Source organism: Ostrea edulis, chromosome 9 (assembly GCF_947568905.1).
Source record: "Ostrea edulis chromosome 9, xbOstEdul1.1, whole genome shotgun sequence".
Taxonomy (NCBI): Eukaryota; Metazoa; Mollusca; class Bivalvia; order Ostreida; family Ostreidae; genus Ostrea; species Ostrea edulis.
The window spans coordinates 30,054,839-30,081,090 of record NC_079172.1 but is presented as its reverse complement, the minus strand read 5'-3'; the positions used below and the strand labels follow the sequence as shown (position 1 = coordinate 30,081,090).

At 34.4% G+C, this 26,252-nt stretch overlaps 1 protein-coding gene across 1 annotated transcript; it reads right to left on the bottom strand.

The window, feature by feature from the left end:
* Positions 1–5,460: 5,460 nt before the first annotated feature.
* LOC125657815 (protein hunchback-like) lies at positions 5,461–20,262 on the bottom strand. Its single transcript, XM_048888602.2, has 3 exons — positions 20,151–20,262; positions 14,939–15,548; positions 5,461–14,313 (listed from the first exon to the last, which is right to left on the bottom strand). The coding sequence occupies exons 2-3, from the start codon at positions 15,540–15,542 to the stop codon at positions 13,052–13,054; spliced, it is 1,866 nt and encodes a 621-aa protein (XP_048744559.2). The 5' UTR covers positions 15,543–15,548; positions 20,151–20,262; the 3' UTR covers positions 5,461–13,051.
* Positions 20,263–26,252: the final 5,990 nt, after the last annotated feature.

The following is a 26,252-nucleotide window of genomic DNA, read 5'->3' as shown; positions in this document are numbered from 1 at the left end:
TTATATGTCTGTAGTTTCTATTTTACGCTTCATATTAACGAGATTGTGAAATCGCTATAATTTTCAAACTTAGTTTGGGTTGAGTATGAAAGGTAAAGATAACGAATAGTGATCAATCTAATAACCCCTATATGCAATACAAAATAGAGAGATCAGCAAACACAGACCCCTGGACATACCAGAGGTGGGACCAGGTGTCTTGGAGGAGTAAGCATCCCCTGTCGACCGGTCACACCCGCCGTGAGCCCTAAATCTTGATCAGGTAAACGAAGTTATCCGTAGTGAAAATCAATGTGCCAAGAACGGTCTAACAATCGGTATGAAACACGTCAAACAGCATTTGACCTAATGATAGGTTGTATTGGCAAACTGGCTTATTATAACGACCATATAATTTGCGAAATGCTGACTTTAAACGAGACTGTTGAAACCCATGCACTATCAACTTGTTTGTCAGTGCCTGCGTCGATTTAAAAACTGATCATACGCAGAACAAGCTCATGCGTATCGAATCATTTGAGAGATCTAAACACCATATGCAGGTGATAATGGAATATTGCTACATAAATATGGGAAGTTGACGATGGATAAGTTGAAATCATCCCGTTGGTGATAAAGTTGAGTTGTCAGTTTGCCGTTAATTAATATCCACATTCTATATCTAGGCATGAAGCAGAAGAGGACGACTCTGTGGTGTCTTTTAATTCGAGTTCACAGGGATATATCGAATCGACAGATGAATGAAAATTATTATTTTTGATAGATAATTCGTCGTCGATTTTTTCTTCTCAGCTAACAAAGGAGCACAATTCGTGCCCATGGGAATTCCAACAGACTGTTGGAAGACCTGATCACCAAAAACTACGAAGATAATGTCAATGAGGAACTCCAGCATACAATCTAATTAAAATCAGACTTCTTAGATCCGCGCCGTATACTTTGCGTATAGTGATTGGGAGCGTATCCTAGGATCTGATTTTAATTAGATTGTCCAGCATATTTTTTAATTTCAACTTCAGAGTACTTGTGCGCGGAATCAGAGTGGTGTTTAACAAACTATTTTTTTTATGACTGATCAATAGATATGAATATTTCCGTTTTCCATTTTTGTCGAAGAAGCAACTGTCTATGATATCAAAAAGTCCAGTCTTTAATTTATCGTGAGGAGTTGCCGTGTAAAGTGTTGAAAAGTCATATGTATTGATGTTGTTGATTTGAGAAAAGTTTTGCGATTTCAAATTTACCAAAAGTTCTTTATAATTTTTTAAAATCCACATATAATTTACACTTATGTGGCATATGTAGTGGCCGCTGTTAATATTTTCGTGAGGATCAAAGATAAGGGCTTGGTAGAACACTTACTGGATCCATCAATGTATCATTGCTTGTAAGGAATTTATGTAGTTTTTTTTAATCCAATTTAGGTACGGTGACTCATTTTCATCTGACCCATTGACTGGGATATTAAATGTGTCTTACAAGAATCGATAACAATCCTTGTTGGTAATTTATTGAAAATGCTGCTCTTGTAATATTACGCAAAAACTTTCCGATTGTTATCCAAATACATCAAAAACTTACCGATTGTTATCCAAATACATCAAAAACTTACCGATTGTTATCCAGATACATCAAAAACTTACCGATTGTTATCCAGATACATCAAAAACTTACCGATTGTTATCCAAATACATCAAAAACTTACCGATTGTTATCCAAATGCATCAAAAACTTACCGATTGTTATCCAAATGCATCAAAAACTTACCGATTGTTATCCAAATACATAAAAAATGTTATGGAAAATGTGAAACTATTCAAGATATTAATTTTTGAATAGTCTGCGTTTTGGGAGAGTGGACCTTGTACATCGCCAATCATGCTTTTTTAACATATTTAACATAATATGCTAAACGGAGGTTTGTTTTGTAAGCACGTTCCTGTCGTATAATATACATGTGTATATCCAAGTGTTTGTAATTACTCACACACACTCGCACTCTTATCCGTTATGAGTTGTAAATTATACTCCGTTTACAGAAAGTATTCGTGAAAGGGAAATAACCCCATTTAGAGATACCTTTCATTATTCTTTATTTTCAACTCGTTCAAGGTTAGAGCCAAGTTTACATAGATCTTTCGAGTTGCGGTAACTGGATTGATGTTCCAGGTTTTTTTCAGGTTTTAAACCCCATTTACAATGTATTGATTGCAAAACTGTAATCTCTCTCTAAAAAGGGGGGAGGGTAGATGAAATTGAGATAATAAAAAATTAGTAAATATCTTCTAAAGAATCACTGGGCCAATTTCAAAATAAAAGATTGGGGGGGGGGGGGGGGTAGATAATGTTGAGATCATCAAGACTTAGTTTTAAAATAAAAGAGTGGCATCTTTAAACAAGAGGCCCAGGGGCCTTATAGGTCACCTGAGTATCATGTAACAACCTTCCAATGTTTGAATTAGGTTTGTGTTTAAATATAAGAATTTTACTTTTGGATGGAAGAAACATTGAATAGCTATGTGGTCAGCCCCACCTTTGCACCAGAACCCCTGACCCAGGGGTCATAAATTTCAGTTTTGAAAGAAGCATCCTTGATCATCATTATCATACTATTAGTTTGTCTACTTAATACCCAGCAGCAGAGGAGAAGATTTTCAAAGAAATAAAATGCATTTTCACTATATGATCAATAGGGCCCCACCCTAATACCAGAACCCCTGACCCAGGGGCCATGAATTTCACAATTTTGAAAGAGGCATCCTTGCTCATCATAACCATGCTATTGGTTTGTCTACTTAATACCCAAGGACAGAGAAGAAGATTTTCAAAGAAATAATGCATTTTCACTATATGACTTATAGAGCCCCACCCTAGCACCAGAACCCCTGATCCAGGGGCCATGAATTTCACAATTTTTAACAAGAGGTACTGTGAGCAATGCTCACTAAGAATACCCCCCGCTTACCCCAATCTCCCAAAGGGTGTTGGTAATAGGTATAAACTACCTCTTTTCTGAGTGTTGCTACTTCGATGTCCAGTGCGCATGACCTTTGACCTTTTGACCCCAAAATCGATAGGGAACATCTTCATCCCATGGGTAGTCCATATGTATGATATGGTGACTGTAGGTGGAAAGGATAACGCTTTAGAGCCCGGAAACCATATTGCTACTTCAATGTCCAGTGCGCTTGACCTTTGACCTTTTGACCCCAAAATCAATAGGGAACATCTTCATCCCATGGGTAGTCCATATGTATGATATGGTGACTGTAGGTGGAAAGGATAACGCTTTAGAGCCCGGAAACCATATTGCTACTTCAATGTCCAGTGCGCTTGACCTTTGACCTTTTGACCCCAAAATCGATAGGGATCATCTTCATCCCATGGGTAGTCCATATATATGATATGGTGACTGTAGGTGGAAAGGATAACGCTTTAGAGCCCGGAAACCATATTGCTACTTCAATGTCCAGTGCGCTTGACCTTTGGACCCCAAAATCGATAGGGAACATCTTCATCCCATGGGTAGTCCATATGTTTGATATGGTGACTGTAGGTGGAAAGGATAACGCTTTAGAGCCCGGAAACCATATTGCTACTTCAATGTCCAGTGCACTTGACCTTTGACCTTTTGACCCCAAAATCGATAGGGAACATCTTCATCCTATGGGTAGTCCATATGTATGATATGGTGACGGTAGGTGGAAAGGATAACACTTTAGAGCCCGGAAACCATATTGCTACTTCGATGTCCAGTGTGCTTGACCTTTTGACCCCAAAATCGATAGGGAACATCTTCATCCCATGGGTAGTCCATATATATGATATGGTGACGGTAGGTGGAAAGGATAATGCTTTAGAGCCCGGAAACCATTGCGTCTACAGACGGATGGACGGACAGACGGACCCCCCCCCCCCAACAACTTGTTGCGGGGGGTATAAAGAGGCATCCTTGCTCATCATTACCATGCTATTAGTTTGTCTACTTAATACCCAGAGACAGAGAAGAAGATTTTCAAAGAATTTCTACATTTTCACTATATGACCAATAGAGCCCCACCCTAACACAAGAACCCCTGCCCCAGGGCCATGAATTTCCCAATTTTGGTAGAGGGCTCAACGCTCATTATAATTATGCCCACAGTTTGGCTTCTTGGTGTCCAGGAGTAAAGAAGAAGATTTTTTAAAATTACACTCATTTTGATGGTTTTTGCCCCACCCCTCAGGCCCCAGGGGGGCAGGGACCACGAATTTCACAATTTTTGTTCCCCTCCACCCACAGATGCTATATGCCAAAATTGGTTGAAATTAGTTCAGGGGTTTTAGAGAAGAAGCTGAAAATGTTCAAATGTTAACGCACGACGACGGACAAAAACAGATAGCAATAGGTCACCTGAATAATTCAGGTAACCTAAAAATCTTAATCACTGGGCCAATTTCAATCAAACTTGGCACAAATCATCCTTGGGTAAAGAGGAATTCAAGTTTGTTTAATTGAAGGCCTATGCTACCTCGAAAAGGGAGATACTCAACAAAAAGATAAATTGTGGGGTCATTTAAAATTCTTGTATCGCTGGAACAGAAAAGTTGAGATTTATATCAAAGCCTCCTGACATAGTCAGTGATAGTGTAGATTCACGTTTGTTTAATCATGATCCCCGTGGGTAGAATGGGGCCACAATGGGGGATCAAATTTTTATATGGATATATATGAAATATCTTATTCTCAAGAATAATAGTGCAGATTGTTCAAATCATTACCCTGGGGGTAGGATGGGGCCACATTCGGGGATCAAAGTTTTATATGGGAATATATAGAAAAACATCTTTAAAAATCTTCTCAAGACATCGGAGCCATGATTTGTCATATCTATATGCAAGCACCTTCAATTCAGGAGCCCCAGAGGTAGGGTGGAGTCATAATAGATCAAAGTTTGATATGATATGTATAGGAAATCAGTGAAAACAAATTCTTCTCAAGAAAGCAATTAAATCAAATCAAAGTGCAAATGTTCTTTAGCTCTGTGGATTAAATCTTTTTTGTGATAAGTCCTTTTTGGTACCAGTCTTTGACCTTGAAGTTTGATCTACTTTCAAGAAAATCTAGCAGGTCTAGGCAATATCTACCTAAATTTTTAAGGTAGGGCTTTCATATTCTCTAAATGGTTCCTAGGGCAAGACCTTACATTTCATACCATGATTTTTTTTTACTTTGTGGCATTGTTATGTCGTGACCCTATGGGGCTAGGTTGAGACCACATTATGGAGTCAAAAATTTTCATGGGAATGAAGATTGCAATAACTCTTTTAAAAATGACAATAGTTGAACAATAGCAGGGCCATAGTAACTCAGGTGAGCGATGTGGCCCATAGGCCTCTTTTTTAAAATACAACATTACCTTGTAGTAAATCCTGATATACGGTGCTATTTCCAAGATGAATATTGTAATAAAACCCAGATGATCATTCAAATTTATTTTTCAGCAGTGATATAACAAAGATTACAACATGCTGCCGTAATAACCAATACATAGCAATAAAAATTCTAAAACTAACATACAACAGCAAAGTACAAAATAGGCACTGGAAACCATGTCAAGTGTGTTTCTGGGAACCTCCATGTCAATCACGTTTCCTTATCCATTTTATATTTCATTAACACTGATTGAGAATTTACTCAATAAGAATTGAACTTACCACCTGTTGATTGAAATTTACATGAAATACATTTAAAAACCCAATGACTTCTCTTTGAATAAATCAAAACTTTTCACTGCATGTGCCATCCATAATAAAAACATAAATCACCAATAAAAAAAACCCAGTTGTCCTACAAATCACAATGGAAGGCTAGAAGAAAATCAACCAATCTGAAGTATCAGCTAAAACAGAGTTACGATACAAAACGTAGTTAATTGTAGGGCCGAGAAATCTAATGTCAACCTAAAAACGAACAAAATATGGAAATTCTGTTGTCTTTTATTCACCTCATGATTATATTTATGGATTATTTGAAAATCAAGACCTCCATGTCAGTCAGTTCATGCATGGGTTAATATAATATATTTTAGTTTGGTTGGTTGTAATAAGTACAAATATAAGATTCCTAAAAAATAAGAGATTTGTAAATTTTCTATGATGTTCAAATATACTATTCCTCCCTATATAACTATATAAATTTTCCTCACTGTTTTGGACTTAATTGAGAAATTGTGGGAATAAATTACATTCCATACGGTAAATTCTATTCATTTTACTTCTAAACACACGGTTTTCATCATTTTTAAAAAATTGTTTTTAACAAATGCCGTTAAAAGCAAGGTCATCATAAAAAGTTAGGTAACTCGGATATCTTTATAAATAAATCTTTTACACATTGGTAATACCAGAGGAAAAATTAAATAATTTTCGGAGTTACTCCTGGAAACACCTTTGACATGGTTCATTAGTCTACGTAATATTATGTAGAGCTCGTCTTAGCTTAAAGAACTTGTAAAACTTTGGTTCATATCTAATTTTTAAAAAAAAACCTCAATAAAAACATACATCTGTGAACTTCACATATATTACTAAATTCTGAAACATGCATATAGTAAAGCTATGTCTTAGCTGAAAAAGTGATGTAGATTTTAAAAAAAAAATAATCTGAAGGTGAAAATACAAAGTTGAAAATGCAAAATCTTATATATTTTTTTTTCAATTTAAATTGCTAATAACAAATTCAAAGTACAAATACAAATCATACAAATGGGGTCTAAACAAGTCACAAGTTAAGTACCTCTTTGTTACTTTAATACATATTCATTAATTCAACATCTGAATATTCTAATGACCAGTGATCTCAGTAATATGGACAGAAGTCTGATCGCAAAAGTTTTAACAAACTTCATACTTACTATGTACTGACCAAAAACTTCACTAGAACAAATGAATATCATAACAAAAATAAACTGTGGATAAAACAGAGAAAAACAAACACATGTGTATACAAAAATACACAGCTATGAGCAAATTTTCTTGGGTCCTAGTCTATACTGGAACCACCACTTAAAAAGCTGCAATATTGGATTCTAGTCAAGCATGTACATGAAAATAAAGCACCAGGACTAAAAAAAGAGATGAAATGCTTGATTAACTGATGGGGATATATTATATACAAAAAATCGACTAGCATTTTATGCTGATTTGATATAAAACAAAATGAAATCTGTTGGAAAGCTTTCAAATGGAGAGTAAACATATGATATTATCAACAACAGTACAAATTGAGAAAAACTCAACTTTAAATCATTAAAGCACCTGAATATTCCTGCGATACACAAAATCAAAATTTTTGTAGGTCATTACAAAGCCTTTCTTAAAAATCAAACCAGCAACGTGACATTGTAGGTATACAGTTAATTGATCTTCAGTATCTCGAACATCGATATCTCGAATACTATGGATGTGTCAAAGTGAGTTGGAAGTTCAAAATCATATTTTCTATATGTATTTTAACCTAAATATCTTGAACCCTCACAATCATATCTTTAAAAAAAAATTCTCTGCACCATTGAATTCGAGATAACGATGTTTGATTGTAGTTTGTTTTGTTTGCAAGTCATAGAAAAATAATAAACTCAGACTTTAAAGCTGTCATGGAATTGCAGAAAGCTCAGATGACATTCACTACATCAATTTCATTACCCTGATAAACTGAAATCAAGATTGTTTGACTGAAAGTTATATTTTCTATGTGTAAAAGAGCCCTGAGATTCTGTACAGTTCTGATTGGCTACCAAGAAACCGATCTTAAATGAAGATGTAGTCAAATACACTGCCACAAAAAAAAAAAACCCTGGTGTGAATAAAACTGTCAGCACTCAACAGGAGACTTTGTCTATTTCAAACAATATCTGATTTAAGAAATAAACTTCAATTTTGAAAATATGTAAATAAACTGTGATGCTTCATGCCAGCAAACTTCATGAAAAGTATGCTGCTGTGAAGTGCTGCAGTTCATGCCGTGTAATATCAAAAGGGAAACATTTCTTATATTTACATTCTACTTTCATTTCTGTCAGAATTCCAAGCCGTTAAAATAGTTATGTACTATATGTATCAAGATTCATAACGTATCAAGATTCATACATGCACTGTTTTTAATTGTAATTTGTTCATGAAGAAATGGCTTTCATTACAATTTGTAAAGAAATTGAAGGCAAAAACAATAAAAATGTAAATATTAAATATTGATAACTTTATCAATAATTTCATAGGATTTTGAAAAAATGTTAATTTAATCCATATCAAACGTTTTATTCACACCCATTTTTTGTGCATGTTTCTTTCAGGCTCATCAAAAACAATTTATATGCCCACAATGGGCAACTATTAATCACATAGACTGTCATTAATGACATTAAGTTGAATAAAGCAGAAATTTAAAACTATATGAAAGCAGGTTACATGAGAGATAAACTTAACATTATTTCCCTGATCGCAGGGTAACACAAGAATGAATCCTGCCTCTGTGTGTGTCTGCCTGTGTGTGTGTTTATGTGTGTCTGCTTGTGTGTGTGTGTGCCTGTGTGTCTGTCTGTGTGTGCATCTATCTGTGTGTCTGCCTGTCTGTGTGTGTGCCTGTGTGTGTGTCTATGTGTGTGTGTCTGCCTGTCTGTGTGTGTGTCTATGTGTGTGTGTGTGCCTGTGTGTGTGTCTGCCTGTCTGTGTGTCTATGTGTGTGACTGTATATATAAACATTCTGCTTGTTTCTAAATACTGTGAAATCCTCATTGTTTGTGGGGGATTGATGTCCGTGGGTCATTCTTACCAACATATGCACGTGTCCTCAAAACATTTAAACCAAGTAGAGTTATTTCTCCTGGTGACACCATATCCCTTCCCCACAAAATTACGTATCCATGAACCAGCAAAATTTTCCTTACCCACAAACATTGGCCCCCCCACGAATTACAATGATTCCACAATATATCCAATAATAATATGGCCACTCGATTTCTGCAGAATGCTTTTTTCAACAATAAATCACCTGATTTCTGATTATACCAGTTATCGAGTCAATACAATATATATGACTGTCCTAGAAGTCAATATGATACATACTAGGGTATTGCACACGAACACATTTATACAGCTATATTTTACATCACTAAATAAACTAACAGTATCGCAAAAAAGAGAGAGAGAAAAAAACAACCTATAATCATTTACTAAAAGATACATCTCGTAAAAAAAAAATGTATAAGAAACTGTTTACTTCAGTTATTGGTCAGAAAATAGAAATGTAAGTACATACAAAGATTACCCCAAATGTCTTTGATAAATTTATAAATATGTGACAATATATATATTAACCTGTCCAATTAGATTATGACCTATTCATTCCTATGTTATGATTAAATCAGAAAATTAAAGGAATCAGCTACATGTAATTAAAACACATGTAATCCAACCACATAATCAAAACACATGTAATTAAAACACATGTAATCCAACCACGTAATCAAAACACATGTAATTAAAACACATGTAATCCAACCACATAATCAAAACACATGTAATTAAAATACATGTAATCCAACCACGTAATCAAAACACATGTAATTAAAACACATGTAATCCAACCACGTAATCAAAACACATGTAATTAAAATGCATGTAATCCAACCACATAATCAAAACACATGTAATTAAAATGCATGTAATCCAACCACGTAATCAAAACACATATAATTAAAACACATGTAATCCAACCACATAATCAAAACACATGTAATTAAAACACATGTAATCCAACCACATAATCAAAACACATGTAATTAAAATACATGTAATCCAACCACGTAATCAAAACACATGTAATTAAAACACATGTAATCCAACCACGCAATCAAAACACATGTAATTAAAACGCATGCAATTCCTGCAGTTTTGCCACCAATTCTAAAAGAAATGCAAGATGCCTGCAGTCCACATATTTAGGAACATAATCGCACTTAAATCATTCAGGACAAAATAACAGCTTCATTACCCTTTCAACATACAATGCAGTGAAGAACTAACTCAATGATAACTCATTTCTCTACTTTCGGATTGCACCAACACTGCCTATATACATGATATTGGTAAAAGCTATATAAAGCAAATATACATCACAAGCATTGTTCACATCAGAGTAGTTTTGTACAAATTTAATATGTTCACGAAAATTGCTTGTTCCTTAAACTGATCAACAACAAAAATTATGAAAAAAACAAATTCCAGATGTTTTTCTATATTCAACCCTTACTTTCAATCAGGACATACAAACTATCCATGAATCATTGAATTAATTCACCCCCCCCCCCCCTTTCTACCGTGTATTTTCCGGCCTTTCTGGATAGACGCATTCATTTCTGTTTATTAGGAATACATGATGCTATTTTACAACTGTCATTTACAGGCAAGTCTTCTGTTGAATGAAATAAAATAAAAACGATGAAATTTACAGCTGCCATGTATTTAAAAATATTCTAAAAAGTTGAATGATGTGTGCATATTGCTTTAACCGGGTTAGATAAACTTTACATTTTATCTCCTATATATGAAAAAAATATGTGGATTTTAGATACCTTGGTATTTTTGTGTAAAAATGAGCTGCATGATGGGTTATGACTATGTGTATTATCTGTTGCATGGTTCGTAAGGAATATGACTTATCAACTGCCAATTTTAAAATCAACAAAAATGCATGAGAAATGAAACTTGCATGATTTTGAGCAATCATGTAGGAGACGCTGTGACCTGAAATAACTATGACATCACAAACAAGAGACATGAGAAACGGTGTTCAGTTTTAACAGTAGGAAATTTATCTCTTTGGCTGGAGTTTTTAGCTGTGTAGTAACAGTAGAGCAGTCTGTAACTTTGAAACCAAAGCATAGCAAGGGAAGTAACTTGTCTATTCACTGTGTATAAAGCCTAATGGCTACCACTGACTCGGTGTTGTCTTCATGTGATCGATGTAAACCACTGATAATATTACAAATTTGCAGGAGGTAAGGCATAATCAGTTATTAGGTTTGTTACAAACTGTCTACATTTATCAGACTTATCAAGTCAACATACACCAAGACACAAGCTGAGCCATCTATAAACTTGGATCAACCTGATATGTTTTTGTAGACAGTCAGTAATGAACTTAATTGTTCTCTTTTGTTGATGACTTTACTACTACAGAAAATGTTTGCATTCTTAAAAAATGTCATAAATTTCAGCAGCGTCATTCAAATTGTTGTCTATATTTTGAATGTCTATAGAAATATGACCGGGAAACATGTGACATGTTTCATCCAATGAAAGAGTACATTCTAGTCCGAGGCTAAATACACACACAATGAATTCTGGGAAGAATGATACATGGCATGTATTGCCTACTCGATTTCCAATAAAGACAACAATCCTCGTCTTGGAACTATTCATAGCTTACTATGAGGTAAATCACATACACACTGAATGTATATATATATCATACCTATTAGTAAGTAACTGAACAGAGAGGAGGATTCAAGTCTTTTCCAAAATAAGGGCTGATGTACATCCGTATTGGATTTTACAAAATGTACACTAATCTGGATGTCTTGGCAGGGGATGATTTTTACTGTTTTCAACATACACATGTCACTTGGAAAGTCCGGGAGGGGGTAGGGGAATCCAGACTTACTTGACCTTTCCCAACCCATCACCCCTAAACCCACACACAAGGGAGATCTGTTCACAGAAATGGTTTCTATAATATTAGAATGTGTTGATTTTACCTACTAATGATACAGAAATATAATATATGTTGCAGAAAACAACTAGAAGTTACTGATTCCTAAAAGCAAATACATCCTTGTTTTACAGAATTTTTCCTAGATAAATTTGGCAAACAAAAACAATTCTGATTGATCAATCTCAAGCTTTAAGTTAACAACATGAATTTGGTATTCATTTTGCCTATATAAATGGCATGGATGTGAAAAATTTAAATACTTAAAGCTCTTGGAGTTCTTATACACTAAACAAATAGACAAAAATACATGTATGTTATAAAAAAAATGTACTACTTGCACAATGTAATAACATGAAATGTAGAATATGATATTCTGAATACTGGTGAGTTTTCTTCTAACATGTATGTTGCATATCCAAAAAGTAATCTATTTACCCAAACCTTTCTTTGCATATATCTTAAACATTTATTTCATAAATTCCGCACATTGAGTTTTAATAAGCAATTCCAAAATCTCAATACAGGAACAAATGTTTACATTCCGAAATCCGCACTTGCATTTGTAGAATAAGGAGAACTGAGTAAAACAGAGCCGAACGTCGAGTTGTTACACGTATGGTATCATGAATGTATCTGACGAATTGTTACATGTATGGTCTCATGAATGCATCTGACGAATCAATGCATGTATGGTCTCATGAATGCATCTGACGAATTGAATGATACATGTATGGTCTCATGAATGTATCTGACAATCTAAATTTCTGTCAAATACCAAAATCTTGCGATATTTATATCATAATGTTGAAATTTTACTGAAAAGGTGATGTCTATTATATTTAAATTCTAGCCCAATATGAGCACAATGAGTGGGTAAAATGTAGAAAATGAACAGCGATACTCGAAACAACAAAATCATAAATGTTCATTCATAGATATTTCAGGTTGGTTTTTTTTTTTTACACAATATGCACAAGCATCTGAAGATGACATGTTTAGTGTGCTGATGATATGAAGAAAAAATATATCTGGAGATCTTTACATTGCATTACAAAGGGAAACTACTCTTGCAAAAATTTGTGCACTGAGATCAAAAACTTGAGTAAGAAGTAACTTAAAAAAGAAGCCAACAAAAATAAATGTTCATGACTAACAAATGAAATACGAAATGTTAAGAAAAATAAGGACTTTGCTTCCCATACATATCACTATTAAATGCATTTTGATAATTAAATGCAATATAACGACTCTAAAATCTGAACATTTGCAGGGGGAGAAAGAAATGACAATGCAGGTTTAGCATTGATGGCCTCTCATGATGTGGGAATAGAATCCATATTTGTTGCCACACTGTTTGCCACACACATTACAAACAAAAGGATCTGTGTGGCTGTGACAGCCAACATGGATGTAATACAACACTTCGTCATCAAAGGATATACCACAATGGTGACAGCGGTTGCTTGGCTGCAGACTTGACCCCGTTTCATTGGCTGATGACATATCATGCTGAGATAAGTGCCCTCTGTTGACAAGAAGTTCACACTGCACGCCTTGGTCTGTAACGGAAACGAGCGAGTCGTAGCACGATTCTGCTTTGATGTGTGGAAGATTGCACTGAGTTCCCCGGTTTTGAATTTCAATTTTAACGGTAGTGTTAACGCTGTTGGATCGTCCTCCGGCCCGAGATGAACACGATGACTCAGCAGAATTTGCCCTCATAGATGTAGATGCCTCATTGCTGTCTAATCCCATGAGGGCCTTCTGATGCTGCTCTTGAAATGGAGGCACATTTCCCAGACTGTCGGGAAAACGCTGCTGACGATGTGGGATCACTGAACTGGAAACATCGGGGGTGTCTTCACGCTCGGGTGGTTCCGTCTTCACCTTGACTTGATGCCCTCTGCCATCTGACATGACTGTAGGTTGCGAGACACTCACATGAGTATGATCTCGTCCCGACGGGCTGACGTAATACCCAGAGGACGTGATGGTGCTGCTAGGCGGTACCCGATGAGGCGGGTGAGTATTCATGATTGATGAAACTATTGAGCGCAAGTAGTTAGAAGCCATGTGATTCTCCTCGTTGGCCTGTTGTCTCATTGGTGTCATGTAACCTCCGAACTGAGCCTGTACTCCTTGTGTCTGCGCAGTATAGGGCTGGTGTTGATAGTTCACCGTAGGAACTTGATGATGGATTCCTGTCAGCAAAGAATGGAGGGCATTGGATGCCGAAAAATTTCCACCCCCTGATGTGTGACGAAGACTTTGAGCTCCCAAGTCTGGCTGGTTGATTCCAAATGGAGTATCGGGATAATTCGTGGGTGGGTACGTGTTGTGTGTTGGTAAAGAGTAGGGCAAGTTTGGACCGAGATGTTCATTGTGAACTTGTACGAAGTGTTCTCTGAATTTACGAGGCAGGATGGTGGAAAATGAGCACTTCCCACACTTTAGAACGTTGACTGGGTTATTTCCAATGTGAAGCCTACGATGTCGACGAAAGTTACTCTTATCATTTGTAGTATAGTCACACAGGTGGCATTTCAGTGCTTTTACACCTGAAAGAAGAAGTCCAAGTAAAGCTTGTGCTCGCAGTAAATAAAACGATTCAAAATTACGTTATTTAATCAATAACAATTTGTGATTTTAAACTTATAATCATGACATTATGTGATATTTTACACCTGAATAAAATTAAATTGAAAACAATAATTCATATAGCCTCAAGAGTCCTCGATTACTAATTATGTTAACTGATTCTGATCTTTTAATTCTGAAAATACATGTACATTCCATTACTTCGTTAATCAAATCAGTCCCTGACAAGATAATGTCAAATAACTCTGTTCAAATGAATTTCAAAAATCACACTGTTTATATCAAAACATGCAAGCTTTATGGCACTCTGTTTTTACATTTATTCCTCTTTAAAGTTATCTCATAAATTTCATAAAATATCTTATAAAAGTTATATAAGGTATCTTATATAGTTTATGTTAAGATATCTTAAATATATTTTATGAGGTATCTTATAAACTGTAAATTATATGAGATATCTTATAAAATGTATTAGATAACTTATTGAAAATAGAAGATATCTCATAAGTTATAAAAGATATCTAAAAGTTTATAGAGGAATAAATATAAATATGGCATGCCATAAAGCTTTGTGTAGTTGCTTACTTCCATGCTTTGGCATGTGTAGTTGCAGCTGAGTGTAAGTCGAAGTGCAAAAGTTACACAGTCTGCATTTATAAAAATTCGTCATCATTGGCTCCATAGGAGACGACTCGGGTGATGAATCTGGTAACATGTATGTCGCATCCTTCCCATAATCCACCACATCGGCCTGCATGCTGTCTAACTGCGGATTCACGCGACTACCAGACGGACAGTTTCGCTGTACATCCGACACGGGAGGAGATTGACTATGATTGGATGATCCGACACTTCTGCCATCCATGTTCAATGTTGAGTTCTGGTGTGGAACATACTGGTGCTTACCGCCCTGATCCGGAACAGACAGGTTTAGGGCACTTGATGGTGTTTCGCGGTCGTTCACTGCCATGTCTCGTTGAGCCATTGAGCTGGCCAGAAGGAGTCTGGCCATGGCACTGTCATTACTGGGTTCTTCCAGTCTCGAGACCATAATGAGGCCCGGAGTGTCCAGGCTTTGCCGTCTTTCTTGGGGGACTTCTTCCGTAGTTCTGTCATCTTCATTCTGACATACTTCATTTTTCACATCTTCCTGACTATCAATTTTACCACTGTCCAAGTCTTCTGCCATTACCTGCTGTTGACAAACAGAAAATTCAGTTCACAATATGCCCTTTCGAATGTATTCTTTATTCTACGATACATTTGAGTGACACAGTATATCCTTAGTCAATTCAAGTCCTAAACTGATTAATATACAATCTATTTTTTGAAAAATTGGTGAATAAAGAAAACAAAATTGAAGCAAACATCAAATCATCGTCGGAAACCCACGGTTGATTACGCTTCGTTCCTCTCTCCATCACGATGGAGAGAGGAACGAAGCGTAATCAACCGTGGGTTTCTGACGATGACATCAAATATTTACAGCAAAATCTGGAGCAGAATCATTTAGGTATATAATCATATACTTGAATGCAACTGTTTTGTAAACCACATTTTGATTGGCTATAATGCACTGAGGTTTAAGATTGGCCTAATCAAATGAGAATATTGATGAGCAACAAAGCTTTGATTGTTATGACATGCAATAGTGACGAGCTCGCTCCAATGATTACACAAGTGAGTCACGTGATTTGCTCTTCATCAACTGAAAAATGATGATTTCCCATAGTTAAAAAATGTCACTGTTACTACAAAACTATCATGTTTTCATCATCTAAATTTCATTTTAAGGTTAATCAATCCTCGTGTGATGTCATAGGTTTTTGCAAAAATCTTTATCAAATTAAACTTTGCGCATGATAGAAATATATCTTTCAAAGGAATATTATTCACTGCATAAATAAAAAAACTGGTAAACTATTGATTTTGAAAAAGTTTATATTTTCCATAAATAATCAATTCTTTGTAATTAAAAAAATGTTTTCAAGGGCAATAACTCCTATGATGGTTTTTCTACTATTGTATGTCTATTATACATGATTTCCCAAATATCCCTAATTTATTTATACATATCTATGAATTAACTTTTTTTAACTGTTGATGACATTTAAAAATTTTCATTTCAACAAGTTTTATCTATTTTAATTATTCTGTATAACGAAAATGTGTGATTTTCTGATGTTAACATATACTTCCGGTTTTTTTTTTTTATGTCTGACATCTTTAAAAATGTGGCAACATGCACATTTTCTTTGGTTCTTGATTAAATTTAACGATATTGAATGGAAATTAATACAGATTTTGCACTTTTAACCATTAATATTGATAAGTTACATAAGGATCGACCCACCTTAAGGACACACCATGAATTATGCAAGTTTCTCCTGCTTTGAAAAATATTTTCAAATCATGGATGTCATATTGCAAGTATCACTTAAGGACATGCGGGACGATGTGGCCAAAAATAACTCGTCAATGAATATTTTTTCTTTTTTTCATGAAGCCCCATCAGGATGTCCTGTACAATGTGTATAAATTTCATGGCCACTTTCTATGTATACAAGGGAGATAATAAGCTTTGAATTACCCACCTTTTCCAAAATTGTGAATTTTACAAGATTATTCCAATTTTCAATTCAAAAAAATAATTTGATGGAATTTTTATCTATATCTTTTACAATAATTTTTAGAATATATGTAAAATATAAAATAATAAAATGCTTAAACATAACCATATAATGAGAAATTGGGAAAATTTAAGGATTTGGGGTGGAAATTGGTACTCAAAAACAGGGTAGTCCAGATACTAAATGAAGCACTGCTCAAAAACTTGTCAATGAATTTTTTTGCAAACACTGCAATTAAAAGCTATTAATATACCCAACTTCCTGTAGAAATATGAAGGGGTGAAGCTAATCTTGATTTTGAGGTAGGCGTCCTTGAAGTTATACATTGATATGTTCACTTGGAGTTAGGCTTGGCGAAATATTTGTTATTAATAACTTTCAAGCTTATATTCTTTTCATGTACAACTACTGTTAAAAGTAATGGGGGATGGTACAGTCTCAATTTATTTGCACTACAAATGGCAGCCTAATTCTTCCTGCCTGTTTTGAAATACATTGTTAGAAACTGTATTTGTTTTCAACCTATTGAAATATTTAGAATTTTCATAATTATGGAACAAAAATTGAGTTAATTAATGAAAACAAATTAGAATTTATTTTTTTAAATATACATGTACATGTATATATTAAACATGGCTTCGAACAAAACGTCTAGTCTAGCTCTAAACAATACGTCTTCTTTCAAACCACGGGTTAGATCTAGTTAGCGTCAATATATGAGCTACTACTTCCTTTACTAGATCAACAGCATTTCCGCGGCCATGGTAGCTAGTGTCGCTTGACTCGATCGTCTCCATGCTATTTTTCAAGGTATTTATGTATCACACATGTTGTGACTGCACCTTTTTCTTTTTCACATGTCTGCTTCTCGCATAAATTCCGACGTGTGTCATATTTTTAAAATTAGTTACGATTTCCGCAGCAGTGTTTCGTAAAGTTAGTAAAAATAATTTGGAATATGAAATAGTTTCAGAGATAAAGCGTACTTATATTTACATGAAAATGCTTGCAAAAATTAAACATTCCTAGTATGGACGTTAATATTTGAACAAAAGTAACGATTGTTGTCATAAAAAAAAAGGGGGGGGGGGTATTTTTCGCAAACAAGGATCGATTATAAAAGCACCTGAATAGTTCGTACGTTTCCCAAGCAAGATTCGGAGAAATGTGTGTCCAGTTCTAGTTTCACACTACTATAGTAAATATCAACAAACGATCATCATATTACACTTGCACTGAGTCATTGTTTACAGACGGTTGACTTTCTTTTTGTAAATGCCTAGAGATGCAAATTGCATGTGCATGTGAGAGCGATTTCAGTGACTTGTAGGCTATACTATCAAAATTATTGTGGCGCATACTATACATAGATATAATACATATATGCATTGTATAGATATGAAAAAGAGACTTGTAATCACTATGAAATAAAATGAAAATTATCATTAATATTACACAAAACACTTTACAGCGGTAGCAAATTACGACAAAATAGGATGACATTTTCCCCGCGATACAACGTCGTGACGTACTTTTTTTTTATTATGACGTCGTATAGTGATTTTTCTCGGGAAGCTTAACTACGCTGCGTCCGGTTCTAAATTTATAATAAATTCGCAACCATCACGTGATCATCGTCCCGCATATCCTTAAGCTCTGCATTTGATTATAATATACAGTGTTTTTGATTTATATATGACATCACAATACGCCAGTTTTTCGCCATGACCAAGTTGTCCCTGAATACCATTGCTGGAAAGACCAGAGAAGTTGTAATTGCCCCCAAATACATATGAACTTACTTAAACATGAATCAAATTCACATGTAAATTGTTATGGTGTGTTAATTTTATGTATGTATTCAAACAACCTATTATCCATCAATTTTTATCCAATATAATTATATGTCTCTTTCTGTGACACACGGAAACTTGACATCGTCTGCTGTCAACAACTTCAACAAGCAAACTGTCATATTGTGCATGTTTAGCAGCAGTTATAGAAGCCTGAAGATCACATACACTCATAACCAAACAAGTCTTCTCATACCTCCATACATTTTGTTGTTGTTTATAATATTGCTTAATTTGCTTAAAATGACATTATATTACACTGTTTTCCCTTGTTAAATGTGAATAGGCATATCAAATTCCTAAAGTCATAAGTGTTGCAAGATGTTTAGGGTCTTCGCTCGTCTCAACGGTCACACCATAAAACATTAGCACATCACAACAGCCACTATTATGATGAGTTTCAGACATAATTCAATCATACGAACATTGTCCTGCCTACCCTAAGCAATGTCATTGATATTTAATGTGGCATTTATCAGCTGAGCATTTGTTGCTGCTGTCATGGCAACAATAAGGCTTCATCAACGATAGTGATGTACCTCAAAAAAATAAACGTCAAGCAAAAAATCATAGTTACATTCAAATGAGAATAACTAATCTCAGCAAGATTCCTCAATAATCAGACCGTATTTCAGCATTGAGCTCGATTATGCTAGTCTTAATATCACAAATATCCGTCTTCAGTGACAGACTATGTTTCTAAAATATAGATTCAACAAGAAGGGTGTCTGGGTAGTGCTCATGCTTCTCACCGCTACGACCCGAGTTCAATCCCCATGAATGGCAGTGGTTGTATGTGAGAAGGTATGGCGGTTGCCCGCTTGGACACGTGGGTACTCCCGTTTCCTCCCACATAAATGACCTAGTGCAAACATCCGTGCATGAAAGGACCCCATTGGAAATAAGCTTTCGAGCTTTTATGGGTTATCCTTGGTATTCATGTATATATGTTTGTATACACCGAATAAACATTTATTTATTTAAGCGATACTGTTTTCTCAAATAAACATGCTCACTTGTGTTTACAATGACATTTGGCGTCATAAACATGAAAACGTGGATAATTTAACCTTAGTTTCACATGATAAAAAGGAAAATATAAACCAAAAAAGATTTAAACTTTCATTTCCGCGCTGGGACTTTGAAAATAAAAGGAGGAAGAAAGAAATGGATTGTTATGCATGTCAAACAGCGCCCGAGATTCCTCGGTTCCCACATTAGGATTTACTTAATTTCATGTCTCGAAACCATGATGTCAGACACCAAACAGCAGAAAAATTGTAGAACTAGAATCTAACATAAAAAAAGATATACCTTGGTTAAAATCTGGTGTCATTTGATGTAATATTACGTGATCGAAAACATCAAAAATTCTTCAACGATATCTAAAAACGCCATTTTAATTTCTAATCTCCAATCACAGAAGAGTTTTGAAGGGGCACCAACGGGAAATTTTTTTACAAATATGTAAAGTGAGAAATGCTAGTATTATTACGTTTAGTCTGACTAGAATAAACCTACGCAGTGGTTAATATGAATTAGAATGGTTTGATTTTCATTTGATTTTATATATAATATCATTTGTGAATAGATCTACTAATTGTTATTCTTACCAATTAGTAATATGTGGATAATTATATATATATATATATATATATATATATATATATATATATATATATATATCGTGTATCATCATGATATGATGTTTGCCATCATGATTTTTACATATTTTAAAAAATTAGTAATGACCATATGTATACCATTTGCTATCACTGGTAAGGTAGCCAACAGTCATGTTAATTTCATTGTTATTACAACTAGTGAATCATTATGACCATATATATATATACCATTTGCTGTTAGTGATAAGGTAGCCAACAGTCATGTTAATTTCATTGTTATTACAACTAGTGAATCATCATGTTTTGAAAGGTAGTCACATGCTACAATCTGCCACACTAGGGTGGTGCTTATTTGCAATATTGTATTTTCTTTATTTTTCTGTTGTAGAAAGTAACAACTTAGAACTTTATAGTAGTACTAAGACTAGATTTTTTGCCACACAAAATTTATTTCCTTTTCTGTGGTACTCGGATAATTTCTATTATATAAAATGAGTTCATCCTTTATTTACTCATCAATTAAAATGGGCTTCTGGAACGTTGGGGGCCTGTTAAGCAAATCGTACAACAAAATGAATGATGCAACTTTCCTCAAACAAATTGAAAAGTTTGATATTATTTTTTTTAGCAGAAACTCATATAAGTCATGAACAACGAATGTACAAGATTGGAAACTACTATTGTCACTTTGTCTGTAGATCTGCTTCTAAACATATAACAATAGAACTTTTGGAGGGTTAGTAATGCTATGTAAAAATGAATTTAAACCTCATATAAAAATTTTAAAAAACACAAAAGCTGACTTTCAGTGGATAAAACTGGAGAAAGATTTTTTTCGATTTTGACAAAGATTTATACATTTGTATGATATACAACCCTCCAGAAAACTCCTCATATTCCAAGGGTATCAATTACGATATTCTTGACTGTATTGAAAAAGATATATCATTTTATAAACCCAAGGGAAACATTTTACTCTATGGTGACTTCAATGCGAGAGTTTCAACAGATCCAGACTTTATTGCAAACGATGATAATGAGTTTCTCCCTCTCCATTCATCATATACTATAGACAATCAAATTACAAATCGTTACAATATGGACTCTAAGTTAGATAATAGGGGCAAAGATTTGTTAGATATGTGCATTGCGAATCAACTGAGAGTACTGAATGGTCGTACTTTTGGTGATATGTTTGGCAAGTACACTTGTTTTACACCAAATGGCTGTAGCACAGTAGACTATGTTTTGGCTTCAAAAAATATTTTTAATCAAATATTGTATTTCAGTCTTTCTGATTTTTTACCTACATTGTCTGATTGTCATTGCCTTCTACAATGGTCACTGTCCGTTAGATTCTCTTTTAAGTCTGATAATACTAAGGATACTACTACACATCCAATTTCACCAAACTACATATGGTCAGATGAATCACCTGTTCTTTTTCAGGCAGCCCTTAATTCTATAAACATTCAAGAGAGATTACAAAATCTCTCAAGTTGTAAAAATCTTGACTCTCACGAACTGATTGACAATGCCTCCACAGAATTATCAAATATAATTATTAAAGCAGCAGACAAATCTCTTCGAAAATCTAAAATTAAACACAATAAGACAAATAAAAAAATGCACAAATGGTTCGATATAGACTTAAAATCCATGCGGAGAAATCTGTTTAATTATGGTAAAATATACTCCAAATTTCCGAAAGATCCAATAGTGAAAAACCACTACTACAAATTATATAGTGAATATACCAAAATGAGAAAATTCAAATGTCGAGAATTTAAACAATCTTTGTTAAGACAGTTAGAAACCTTACATGATGAAAATCCAAAATCTTACTGGAAATTGATTGAGAAACTTCAGGGAGTAGAAAAAAACAACAATGCAGATGTAATTGACCCAACAACATGGGTCTCCCATTTTCATGACCTGAACAAACCCAAACCAAATTTCAACCACCGTCTGGCACAGCTAGATAATATTCTAAATGAGTTAGAAAAAGAAAAATGTTTTAATGACTTGGACAAACGTATATCCATTTCAGAAATATCAAATGCTATTTCAAAAATAAAAGTAGGGAAAGCTCCAGGTCTAGACAAAATTTCAAACTACATGATTAAATACGGTCAGACCCATCTCTTGCCATGCTTTTACAATATTTTCAATAGCTGTCTTACTTTTGGTCATTATCCTAAACCATGGTCTTCAGGTTACATTACTCCTATCCATAAAAGTAATGACATTAATGATCCAAATAATTACAGAGGCATAACGGTTACAAATGCAGTTGGGAAATTATTCAATAAAATACTTGACATTCGCTTAGATAAATTTCTTACTAAACATCGTATAATCAATGAATGTCAGACAGGTTTCACCCAAAAAGCAAGAACTTCTGACCACATGTTTATTCTCAAGACTATTATAGATAAATATTGTAAGACCAAGGATGGAAGAGTGTACGCCTGCTTTATTGACTTTCATAAAGCATTTGACACCGTCATTCATTCAGGAATTAAAATTAAACTCTTAAAATTGGGAGCTGGAACAAATTTTTATCAGGTGATTAAAAGCATGTACTCTTCAAGCAAGTCCTGTGTCCGCTTAAGTAATGGTATCACCGATTTTCTCCCAATAAAAGTAGGTGTCAAACAGGGGGACAATTTAAGTCCAAATCTGTTTAAAGTATTCATTAATGATCTTCCAGACTATCTCAATTCATCCCCAGATCCTATGGTCTTAAATTCTCGAACATTTAATTGTTTAATGTATGCTGATGACATAATTCTACTTTCCTCCTCAGCTAATGGTTTACAACAAAAACTAAACATTTTGCAGCGGTATTGTAATGATTGGTGTTTGAGTATTAATTTCTCAAAAACTAAGATCCTAATTTTTAACAAGGCAGGCAGACTCTTGAAAACTAAATTCTATTTGGCTGGTATTGAAGTAGAATGCGTATCCAACTACAAATACCTTGGGGTTTCATTTTGCTCATCTGGTTCTTTCTCCCTTGTTCAGAAAGAACTATATCATAAAGCCCTGAAAGCATTATTCAAACTAAAAAAGACTTCATTTCACTAAACCCTGATATTAAAACCATTTCTCATGTATTTGACCATACCATCAAACCAATATTATTATATTCTTCGGAAATCTGGGGTTATTTCAATCCTTTTTCCAAAAAATCTACTAACTCCGGTGGTACCATAGACAAAATTTACTCAAACCAACTTTGTGATAAACTACATCTCAAATTTTGCAAATCAATACTTGGTATACATAAATCTGCAACAAACTTTGCCGTACTGTCGGAATTGGGAAGATTCTCCCTTCACTTTGACATATTAAAAAGTATGTTAAGTTACTGGTACAGACTTGAAAATCTTGGTCAGTCATTTCCACTATTGTTTGATGCATATCAAGAATCAAAATTACTTTTTGAACAAAACAATTCATCATGGTTTGGTTCTATAAACTGTTTCATAACCAATATTAATGGGATTAGAGATTTGCCCATTAAAGGGGCATACCAGTTTAAAAAGGCTCTTAAAGATTGTTTATTCAAACATTACATCAAAGAATGGCATTCACACCTTACATTAAATTCAGATAAAAAACTAAGTTGCTTTTCTACTTTTAAACAAAACTTTGGTTTTGAGAATTATTTGAGTTCAATTAAAAATTTTGAGCAAAGGAGAAGTCTAACACGTTTCCGTATATCAGCTCATAGACTAAACATTGAAAGGGGACGTTACCAAAAAATCCCTCGACACGAGAGATTTTGTCTAAGATGCAACAACAATTCAGTGGATGACGAAAAACATTTTTTATTCTCATGTAGTCATTTATCAGAAGAAAGGGTTATTTTATTTCAAATGATAGACAAATCATGTAAGAATTTTGTAAAGATGGACAGTGATCAAAAGCTTATATGGCTAATGACCAATGAAGATGAAAATATCCTCATCCAAATTAGTAAGATGATTTTAAACAGTGGGATATAATACTACAAATGTTACATTTCATTGCATTATGCACATTTTCTCTCTTCATATTTTACACCTGTAGGCTGTCTTGGCTACTGGGAGTACAAGACCAACAGTCTGGTACAACAATTTACTACCAGATTGTTAACAGGCACTGTCCCTTGGTACGTACTCCCTGTAGTCAGGTCAACATATCGTGTTTTTATTCTCTCATATAACGCTATTCTCTTTTATATAAGTATTCTGACCTTCCTGCTTTAGACATAAAACATTCAGAACAACTGGATCCTGCGTGTAAATATGTAATATACTAGCATGCTGTATTCAGTAAGATGATTTTGAACAGTGTAATGTGATACTGTAAATACATGTCTTTGCATTCAACACATTTCCTTTACTTTACAATAGTAAGCTGTCTTGGTTACTGGGAGTACAAGACCAACGGTCTGGTACAATAAATTTATTACCAGACTGTTAACAGGCACTGTCCCTTGGTGCTCCCTGTAATCAGGTCAACATATTGTGGGTTTTTTGTTTTTTGTTTTGGTTTTTTTTAGTTTTTTTGTTTTTTTTCTTGTTTGCTATTATTCTCTTTTATATAAGTATTCACATGGCACTATCATTATCTGCTATCCCAGAAATTGTTGTGTGAGGCAGTTGGGTTATTTTATTTATCATGTTGTTAATTTAAATCTTGTCTGTAATCAGTATTTCATATATAATTATATAGATATGTGTAGTGCAGAAGTGTGAACTCTGTCAGTATTACCGGTAGTACTTCTAAATGATTGTTATTTATTTTCATTGTTATAATTAATTGCCTGTTAACATGTACATGTCCCCCGAGGGCCCTTGATTGGTGAATAAACTATATATATATAAAATTTATCGCATATCATATATATAGGCCTAGATGGTCTCTCTTTCAGTGAGCTAAAAGTGACGTTTTCTTCTTTCAACCTCAAAGCCATCACCATATTAATGAGTGAAAGTCATCTCCTTGCCACTTTACTTAATTACTATGACAGAGAATGAGTAACTTTGACATCTACTGATGGACAACAGTGATCAATTTCATAAATCCTATCTAGATTCAAAGACATACAGTCTGCTGGATCTAATGATCATGGTCATCAATATTTTGCCATGTCAATAGCATAATATAATGGACTGGTTTCTTCTTCTTTCTTTCTTCTAACTAAATTCTACACCATCATAAGCGGATCCAAGATTTGTTAAGGGGGTGGGCTGCGGTCTGGCTCGGGGCTCTAGGGTTTTGAGGCTTATGGGTTCTATAGGCCTACATAATACAATCAATAAATAAATGAACAAATAATTGATTTGTGTATCTTTATGCACTTCTTTGTATGATAATGTCAATTCTTTTTTAATGTCCATAACAAAACTAATTAGAAATATTTCCAAGAAATTCATGAATTCTATTTACATACATGTATGTATATTATTTATTGTACATCTATTTTTCAATTCCCAATCGGAGTGACTCCAGTGCCATTTCGCACTTTATCAAATTCTTTTAAAAGTTACATAGTTTACTGAATAAAATATTATCATAAGGCAAGAAAAAAAAATGCTTGTCAATAATCAGGGGGCCCTGGCTTTGAGGTGACTGAGCCGTTCTACATAATTCTGGTAAAAGGCAGGTCAGGGTGACAGATCAACAGATAGAAACAGGGAATGAGTGCCCTCCCTCCAGGTCAGGGTGACAGATCAACAGATAGAAACAGGGAAGAAGTGCCCTCTCCCTCTCTCTTTGACAATGATCATTATCTATC

What these genes read in the sequence shown, in the direction of transcription:
- LOC125657815 (XM_048888602.2), bottom strand. Translation starts at nt 15,542, where the DNA reads ATGGCAGAAGACTTGGACAGTGGTAAAATTGATAGTCAGGAAGATGTG. An exon ending in ACACATGCCAAAGCATGGAA is followed by an intron (nt 14,314 to 14,938) that starts GTAAGCAACTAC and finishes TTCTTCTTTCAG; the next exon opens with GTGTAAAAGCACTGAAATGC.